At 38.6% G+C, this 10,335-nt stretch overlaps 1 protein-coding gene across 1 annotated transcript in view; it reads right to left on the bottom strand.

Moving 5' to 3' along the window:
• lama2 (laminin, alpha 2) overlaps positions 1 to 10,335 on the bottom strand; it is a 144,007-nt gene that overhangs the window by 69,432 nt on the left and 64,240 nt on the right. Inside the window, 3 exon segments of the mRNA XM_043219394.1 lie at positions 2,022 to 2,133; positions 4,303 to 4,514; positions 8,219 to 8,320. Of these exon segments, the coding sequence (XP_043075329.1) occupies positions 2,022 to 2,133; positions 4,303 to 4,514; positions 8,219 to 8,320 (426 nt within the window).

The following is a 10,335-nucleotide window of genomic DNA, read 5'->3' as shown; positions in this document are numbered from 1 at the left end:
AATGTCCACAAAAAATTAGTTTACTAACTTAATGATATATATAATGTCTACTAAAATGTAAAAAATGTTCAGTGTTAAATAAGTATTTTTAAATCGTTTCGTATTAGTGTACAACGTTGGAAAATGATGGAAAACGCCTTGGTTGTGTTTTCACTAATAAATGCTGCTGCCAATCACCAACAAAGCTGCTCCATATTTCTTTTATTACTATTATTATTTATTAAATATCATTAAACCAATTTTTTTCAATCTTACGATACAGTTTCGAGGCCACCCCTAGCAGGCCGGTCTCTAGAACTGCTGACTGCAGAGATGGGACGCACACAAGCTGAATATGAAGCGGACGCTGGGAATGACTAGAGCCATAAACATCACACTTGTTTTCCTGCTGTCTTTCAGCGACCCCGCTGACCCCGTCACTCTCCCAGCGGCTCGTCCTTCCCAACACTCAGCCAACACTTCAAGAGAAAAGGCATTTCTGTAAAGTGAAACTGAAACGGCAGAAGCACGTTTTCTTCTTCGTTCGCGTTCCGCATTAAGTCATCTATTATAAATTAAAATGCCTGTTATAACAAAATGAGTGAAATCATTACAAAATGATCATTTGAAATTACAAAATAGTTTTGTAGCTGAATTTTCAGCATAATTAATCCAGTGTCACATGATCTTTTAGATATCATAATATATTAATAATATTGTAAACGTTACAAAATTAAACATCTCTGTTATGATTTTAGTCTATATTCCTTAACATTGGATTTTCTCTGGTGTGTCCTCATTTATTTTGTGTGTGTGTGTGTGTGTGTGTGTGTGAGAGAGAGCGAGAGTGTGTGTGTGTGTGAGCTAGTTTTTGTGGTTTATGGGGACACAAATTAGTTTAATGATATGGGTATGACAGAGGTGGAACTGATTTATGAGGACACTGCCAATGTCTCCATATTTCAAAATATAACTATAAAGTTTTTTTTTCTGTGCTTAAAGTTTCCTGTAAGGGGTAGGTTTAGCTGTAGGGTTGGTGTAAAACACTAACACATATAGTTTGTCTAACCATTACATCTATGGAGAGTCATAAACCACAAATACCAACTTCTGTGTGTGTGTGTGTGTGTGTGTGTGTGTGTGTGTGTGTGTGTGTGTGTGTGTGTCCATGAGGTGGCTGACTGTGTTGAATCACTGGGACATGCTTTCTCTCTGCATAAGTGTCTCCTCTATTAAAGCTGCAGTGGTTATTGATTTCTGAGCGAGCAGATTTTTATGCTGATGTGAGCAGGTCCCACTGGCCAAGAGACAGAATGAGACTGTGATCATCTCAACCGCAGAATAAACCCTCCTGTGACTTCACCAAAACTCAAAGCTGGAATCACACCCACACACAGGTCACAGTACACACACACACACACACACACACACACACACACAGGACCTGAAACAAACGAGCTAATGCAGTTTGATCAGGGTTTATCTCAGGAGGAACTTGAGGAACACCTGACCGAACAGAGCAGGTATGTCTTTAAAACACCCTCCGGGCATTAGCCAGTTGACCAGAAGGTTAGATAAACACGCAATCTGATAAATCTGTACAATATACTCCATTAAGTTTCTGCTCAAGCTGTTGAGTATTAGCGCTCTAACCAAACCATTCTGTCTTTATTTTATGTGTCTCCAGTTTCTTGTTTTCATAGTCTTGTGTCAGTTCCTGGTTTAGTTATTAGTTATATATTCAAATAGAGTTTAATAATATGTTTTATATAGGGACATCAGCAGTGAACACCAGCCCAATATATATATATATACAAATCAGTAATAAACTCTTGTGATTTTTAAATAGCTTTTACTCGTCCTGAAAAGGCAGTCAACAGGTGTCTAAACGGCACTACAGAGTCAGCTCATTATCATGCTCTTGAAAACCTCTTTTTGAAAGTCTCTTTTTGTGTTCCACAGAAAACATTAACAGCTCTTCTTCAGAATTGCCGTGAAAGTTTTATTTTTAAGGGTGTATGTAGTTTTGTTTTCTGTCTCACCTCACAGGAAGTGCCGTGGTATCCAGGAGGACACTGACACACCTCCACAGATTGGGCTTTAAAGCCGCTGCCAGAGCCTTCAGCAGCCACGCTCATACTCACACGACCCAACCTGAGAGAGAGAGAGACAGAGACAGAGACAGAGAGAGAGAGAGAGAGAGAGACAGAGAGAGAGAGAGAGAGAGAGAGAGAGAGAGAGAGAGAGAGAGAGAGAGAGAGACAGAGACAGAGACAGAGAAACAGAGACAGAGAGAGAGAGAGAGAGAGAGAGAGAGAGAGAGAGAGAGAGAGAGAGAGAGAGAGAGAGAGAGAGAGAGAGAGAGAGAGAGAGAGAGAGAGAGAGAGAGAGAGAGAGAGAGAGAGAGAGAGAGAGAGAGAGAGAGAGAGAGAGAGAGAGAGCATGGTCTATCACTGCACAGGACACTTCTGTTCTGCTGTCAGATGATAACATGCTTAATTGTGATTAATTGCATAATTCAGTTGTAGATAAAGAGTTAATGCACAAAGTTAATAACAAGTCTGGTGTAATAATTAGGTCCAGCAGTGTGTGGCGATTCATGCAGTGGCTCTTTACTCATCTCAAATGCACAAACCTATTCTGTTTTACTTTATTCTGATGCTCCCTTTAACACGTAACACTGACTGTAAGTAATGCTGCACCTTCACATCTACTACCTGTCACTACTACAGTGTTATTAGAGCGCTCCCACTTCAGAATGAGGCACAGTAACTAGATGTCTATGTAGTATATAACCTCAGTGTAAGTTCACATTGATACATAGTATCTGTAGCTGTAATATTTTTAGTTATTACAGACAAATGCATTAACGGTGTTAAACATTTCTTTTACTGCATGTGTTACCAAGATCAAGGGTTTCCAATTCATCAATCCCAGAAAAAGTCTTTACTTCACTGAAAACCCTAACATCTGCTTATTAAAGAACGAAGGATGCTTTTCATGGATGGTTTGTTCTTTTGACTCAATCTGAATGATTTGTTCCCAAACTCTTTGACTCAACAGTGTGCTCTCGACAGCTGATCAGTGAGGGAACACGTTTAGGTTTGAGAAACAAAGCACTGCATGACTCATCAGGTTTTAGAAAGAAGCTGTAGGATAGCTTTAATAATAATAATAATAATACTTTTATGGTGTTTCAGGGTGTCCAGTCCCTATTCGTTTTAATTGCTTGGTAGAGAAACACGACTTAAAAAACGTCTCATTTTAAAAGTAACGGAAATGACAGAATGATCGCTCGTTCCCATTGAACTGATGATCCCGGCTAGTTGTTTTATCGTTGCTTTTTTAATATCCGGATGTTAGAGAAAAGTAAGAAATATATAAATAGATATAGATATCAGTCTGCACATGTCATCGTCTTTGGCGTCTCTTTTAAATGCTTCTTCACGATGTGACCTGCTTTATAGAAAATGGAAGTGTATTACGCGCAAGCCCTGCTGAAAGTGAAGTGTTCAGAGCCTGTTATAAAGGATGGATGCTGAAACCCTCGGGAATAACGTCAACTCTCAGTCAAACTCCTCCAAAAAGTCAACGAGAGATCATTTATCCAGTACTGCTTTCTTATGTTAAAACAGATGTAATATTAGATTTGATCAAAGCAGATGCCTGTGACTCTTATCAATAAAATGTTACATCAAACCCTAAACTTTCCTGTTGTCATGACGATCTGTGCGTCTTGCTTTCCGTCAGCTGTGTATGAGAGGCAGCAGACGCATTAAGATGAATAGAGATTTATGTAGAGAATTATTATACTCGTATTGCAATTGCACCAATCCAGTGAGACTTTAGTTGTCTCCATGACTCAATCCAGAAGAACAATGTCTCCGAGACGCTTCAAGAGACACGTGTGTGAGGATGCAGTCAAATACTGTCATAAACAGATTTTCTTCTCAGTTAACTAAACTAAATCCGCGTTTGTTGTGAGCATCTTTGCGTTTAAAGCAGCTTTTGTCAGAGCTTCTCAGGAGCTTTGCAGGTAGCTTTCTTGAAGGACACAGATTGAGTCTCAGTTCATGCCATTCCAGACAGATGGATGACGATCAGATCAAACATCTCACTGGATTATTACAATTAGTGGCAGAATCAGTGTTTGGAATAATACATATATAGATATATGATAAATGCACGTTGCAGCAGCTTCTGTGTTGTCTTCACGGTCTCCAGTCAAACGAAGAAGATGTTTGAATTCCAGTTAATGATCACGGATGTGGATCACGTTCCACTAATGCTGATCTGGGGTTTGAGCGTGTGTGTGCGGCGCACCTGTAGATGGCGCTGTGTTCCTGGGTGTAGGAGGCCCGGAGCAGCAGCCGCTGGATGTTGTTGAGGACGCTGTGGAAGTCTCTCTTACTGACGGTCGGTCCTGAGGCGTGATGCTGAAAGCTCTCGGGCAGGAGATCTATCCCGCGCGCAGCTGTGGAGAACGGATACACCGCGACCCCGGAGCTGCTGTCAATCAACCTCAACCCGCCGCCCTGAAGAGAGAGAAACACACACACACACACACACACACACGTCAGGAGCTGAACCGTTGCCTTCAGTAAATTACACACTGGCTTCACAACAAAGCAACGGTAGCATTTATGTGCGCGTCTTTACTAAACTATGCACTTAGCTTCCCATAATTGAAAAACCCATAACAAAACCTCTCTTCCTAGACATGTAGTATAATAAGTATAATCAGCTTTATACACAAGACATCTTTGGTATGTTTCCCAAACAAAGTGACTGTGTAAGTGTGGGTTTAGTTTGTTCAATCTGACCCTACATATGAACTAATAGGACAAAACCTCATCTCCATATGATGGATATATATATAGTCAGTATAATTATCTTTACATAAAAACAGTAAAAGTGGTTTGTCTTCATTTAGGTAGCTCAGTACAGTGTGTGTGTTTAGATTTGTGTGTGTGTGTGTGTGTGTGTGTGTGTGAATAAGGTGATTTATAAAGAGACAAGTGATGTGCAAATAAAGGATAAGAGAGATTGGAAGGAGGAATATTTTCAGGAAATTATGTTTAATAAATTGTGAAGAATTTTGTGTGTGCGCGCATGCGTGTGTGTGTGTGTGTGTGTGTGTGTGTGTGTGTGCATGCATTGATGCAATAACAGGTAACCCATATATCTCCGCTCTGACATTGTGAGCGGACTCATCCTAGAGCATTATGGGATGCGATTCATTCGGCTCGTTTATTTACCACCACCACACAGACTGCTGGGAAAATCACGCTTTATTGACATGCACTTACACACACACACACACAGCTAGAAGATTGAGGATTTATGGGAGCTGGACTCTCTATTTGCACAGAGTTAATGAGGTATGCACATGCAAAACAGGGCTTAACGAACAATAATTACCTGTCATACACGTATGAGCACAGCGGCACACACACACACATGCAAACTCACACACACACACACACACACACACACACACACACACAGCCTCACATCACACTAACAGCTTTCAGATCTACAAAGGACAGAAGATTATCACAATGTCAGAATAGAAACTTCTCTCTCTCTCACACACACACACGCACACACACACACACACACACACACACACACACACGCACGCAGGTTTATTGCATGCAGTAAAATAACAAGACAGGATTTCCCGAAGGAAAATTGGTCGCTCTTTCAGCGCTCAGGAGACCTAATAGAGTTTTTTAGATGTTTTTCTTAAAAATAAAAATAGACACAAGTGAGGCAATTGCTGAAAAACAGCGTGAACAGCTATACAAAAAATTTACTTATTACTGTATCTTATATTTTTAATTTAATTTTGCCTGTCTTACAATTAATCATGATTAATCACATCCAAAATATTTTTTTGTTTGCATAATATACGTGTATATATAAATATACTATGCATATTTACTTATTATTTACTGTATTTTTAAGTACATACAGTAAATGTTTTGAAAATATTTATGAATTACATATTTCTACTCATATACTTTAAATAAATACTTTTAAAAATGTAACACACATCTTTCTGAAAAATATAAATATTTGTGTTTGTATATATATATATATATATATATATATATATATATATATATATATATAGTTTGACAGCATTAATATACTACATATTATTTAAAATTCTAATTAATATTTGAACCATATTTTGAAATATTTGAAATATTTTTAAATGTCTATATCATTTTCTAATTAAATTCTATTTTTTTATTTTTCGTTTTTATAGTTTCAGTTGTAGTTTATCATAATAAGCTGTATTCTGCAGGACCAGAGTTCGATAACCACCCATATAGATGTGGCTGAGACTAAAAAGACGATTCTGCCCAGAAACTGAATAAACCAAATATTAGGAGTGCTTTTCTGCTGAGACTAAATAAAGGAGAATGCCGAGCAGACACAAACAGGTATGTGTATGCAGACTGAAGTGTGCTTTCACACACGCAGACGTAAACGCTTCTGTGAGCTCGTGAAAAACACACGCAAACATAAACACAGCTGCGAGACACCATAAACACACACACACACACACTCACAAACAAACACGCTCGTAGACATAACAGCTGCACATCTACACTTTGATCCGGAGCGGTTCTGGACGACCCGGGGACGACGGCGTCTGAGGTCAGTGAAGGGCTCAGGTGAAAGGAACTCTGGGTAAAGCTGAAGCCATGCAGTGTATTAAAACACACAGATACAGTACAAACGTCTGCGTTTAAAAGCATTCTTTTATATTAGACGAGTGCATCCATCTGATGTGCTTTCGGTATATTACAGGAAGTCCTCACATTTTGATATTTTTTGATTTGTTGTTATTTTGCAGAAATGATCCAGTAAACGTGTGGCGTTTTTACTCAAGGTCACGGTACAATGATTGACTGTTAAGGCAAACAGCATATATAAGTTCCTTAATGTTTTTACAAAATAAAAAAAGGTTAAATTAAAAATATAGCTGCAAGCAGCAATTAGGTGGCCAATCAGCTGCAGGTGTACAGTAAGTTCTTCACGATCCAAAGAACACGAGGACAGCAGAACTTTTTGAGGTTATCAGCAGTTTAAGAGTACTTTACAACTCTGTCCCCTCAGGACAATCCTAAAGTCTACTATTAAACTTCATTTCAATAAAGAAATCTTTGGATCGGTTTCACGATGGCTCGGTTTCCACCTGAATGTCAAGAACACTGCTAGCATGTTTTAGATTAAGGGTAAGGTTTGATACTGAAGGAGAAGCACATGTTTACATATTTAGAAATAATAATTGACTCTCGGCTCGCTTTTAAAGGTTAAGAAAGTGGTTCAAATGAAATCCAATTTAGCCAATTTTAGGCTCATTAGAAACAGCTTAACTTAAGATGTTATTCATGAAAGCTATTATTCTGCTGCATATATATATTGTATGATTACTTGAACACAAACATGCAAATCTGAGATTTCCAGATTAAAGCATAATGTTTATGAATTACATAAAAGCTAAAAGGTTTCCATTGCTAGTTATGTATTATTTTTCAAGCTAGTAACACAGTAACATTTGCCGATTTATTGTTAGCGTTGTTTTTATCATTCTGGTTTTGCTTCATATTAAGGAGTGGATGAATCAAATATGAGGAAGGAACACAAGAGGAAGTACTTTTGCAGAGATATCTTTTGCCTTTAAAAGAACACATGATTGATATAGACCCCTAAAATTCACAAAAACTCACAGTGATTACAAACAAACAAACCAACAAAATTAAATAAATATCAAATTAGAAATGTAACATTTCTAGGGATTCTTTAAATTTAATTTAGTTTAATTTTGTAAGAAATAATTGGACTTCTATTAATGTGTATTACCCTTGAAAAACAATTATAAAAAAATTATAAAAAGATCATTTATCAAGGCACAGCTTCACTTTCAGCCAAATCTTTCTGCAGGAAATCTTTTAGCGAATCAAAAAGTCTGCCTATGAACTTCTGAACGGCAGATATTCATACCAAAATCTGGCGGAGGTCAAGTAAAAGCTGTAGGACGGGTTCAACGAACAGTTTTCAATTAAATCTGTTGGAGAGAGTTTGGTTTCAAGGCCTGGAGGTTAAGAGTCCGCCTGCATGTTTCACGAGGAACCGCAACGGCACCGAGTTTAAAGAAAGCGTTGGCTGGCCTTGATCCCGTGCAGCTCAGTGTAACGTGTTTGTGATTGTGCAGACGTACCTCAATGATGACATCAGGAGCGCTGCGGATGCGAACGGGCTCGTCTCTGCTCTCGGTGTCATAAGACAGCCAGTACTCCAGCCGGCCTCCGTACGCCAAGAGCTGCAGACGCAAGCACACACACACACGGAAAACAAGTTCAACACGCAGCGATTATTGATGAAGACACACACACAAATCTCTGAACAAAGCCGAGCGCGCTCTCTGGCTGATATTGAGTAACGTTGGGCTTCGGGGTGAATCGGACCAGCTCCATACATACTCCTACACTTCTCCACACACTGGCTTGGGTCAGAGCACATCTCTCCAGCGTTCATATCCAAACCAAACATCGGCCCGCTTTTATATGTTCTGACTGTTCCTGTCTAAACTAAGACATTTGTGTCCTGACGGCACGTGAAGAAATATTGACTTTTCAGCGCTGCAGCTGTTCGGCAAGACAGGAGTGACATTTGGGCGGATCGCCCAAGAAATGCCATATTTCACGCCAACATCGATAGAAACAATACAAAATTATGTTTGGCTTACACAAAATGAAGCCTCATTAAGAACATGACGTTGTTTTTTCAAGATAATTAAGTGTTATTTCTGCTATAATGCAATTAATATATGAGCACAACAGCAGTCATAAGGATGAATGTTTTGAAATTGAGAATTATTATCTGAAAGTGGAATAACTGGGAGACAGATTTGTTTGGTCATGGAAGATGTTAAAGTTCATCATTATATTTGATTTACATTTTAGCATTTGTTCTGAAGTTTCGGTAATTGCAGCTCTTTCATGGACGTCGACTTTGTGAGGTGCTTGAGCTCTGTTTTGTGGAAACACTGTTATAATTTTTGTTTAACACCGTTATGTTAGGTTTCCCATTTAAACAAATGCACGCGTAAAACTGACTTTAAAATTTCGTGTTTTGGTTCAACTCAATATTTTCATTTTGAAAGAACTTAAATGATTTTACTTGTGTAACTAGGAAGTGGTTTTCCCATTGCCATCATGCTCTGCACAGGGCTATTATGTTATTTTAGACATCTTTTATGAATTGGGCTGCCTCTGTGTAGAGCATATGCTTGGGTTGAGGACCTATTAACATCAACAACAAAATTACTTTATGAAAAACAATTTTATGCTATGTCTAACAAGTTGTCTAATGCGTAAAGATCAAAAAATTAATTACATTTTATATAATTTTATTTTGATTTTTAGTAATTAGCTAATCACCCTTGCATATTTAATCATATTTATTACTTTGCTGTTTTAAATACATATTTAATACTTTGCGGTTGTGAGACATCAAAAAGCGGTCCATGTTATATATGTGAACCATGTATGTTTACACAGAGATGTTCACAAAACGCTTTCAAAAACGTTTCTTTTAAGAAAATACCGTAGTCTGTTAGTGACAAATTTGTATCACAAAAATGCATGCACGCACACACACACACACACACAACACACACACACACACACACACACACACACACACACAGACACACACACACACACACACTCTGTTACTGGTACAAGCTCTGCTTTTGTTATCAATCAAGCTTTTGGCAGCCTCTTCAGCTCAATCAGTCCTGAGTGTTCAAGAACCACTTGATTCTGAGCAGCAAAAAATAATCATGCTCAGGTCAACAAAGTCACCTCAAACCACCTGTTTATTACCCAAATTGTTTAATCATTTATATGAATAATGTCATTAAATGGTCTAAAAAGTGAAAATGCTAGACTCATACACCATGATGTTTACATTATACTGCCAAAAAACAACGGCACTGGCACAGAACCGTGAGAGTTTACATCGGAATGAAATCAAATCCTGAATACTAAGACTGAGCATGAATAGATGTAGACTAAATGGAAAAAATGAAGGAAGAGAGTGAAAATTAGAGCATCGCCTCTGGCACATCTTACAGGAAATGAGAAACAGGCCGTCCGCTGGGCGCCTTAAAACTAAAGACGAGCAACTCCAGAGCATTCTGCCCTTCAACCTCTCCACAAAATCAGCCCCATAACCTCTGCTCCTCCCGCTGCGTCTTAATACCAAGCAGAGACCAGTGTGGGCCTGATATGGACCAGAGCCCACCTACAGAGACACACACACACACACACA

The sequence above is a fragment of the Puntigrus tetrazona genome, chromosome 20 (assembly GCF_018831695.1).
Source record: "Puntigrus tetrazona isolate hp1 chromosome 20, ASM1883169v1, whole genome shotgun sequence".
Taxonomy (NCBI): Eukaryota; Metazoa; Chordata; class Actinopteri; order Cypriniformes; family Cyprinidae; genus Puntigrus; species Puntigrus tetrazona.
This window is presented reverse-complemented; position numbering and strand designations above follow the sequence as displayed.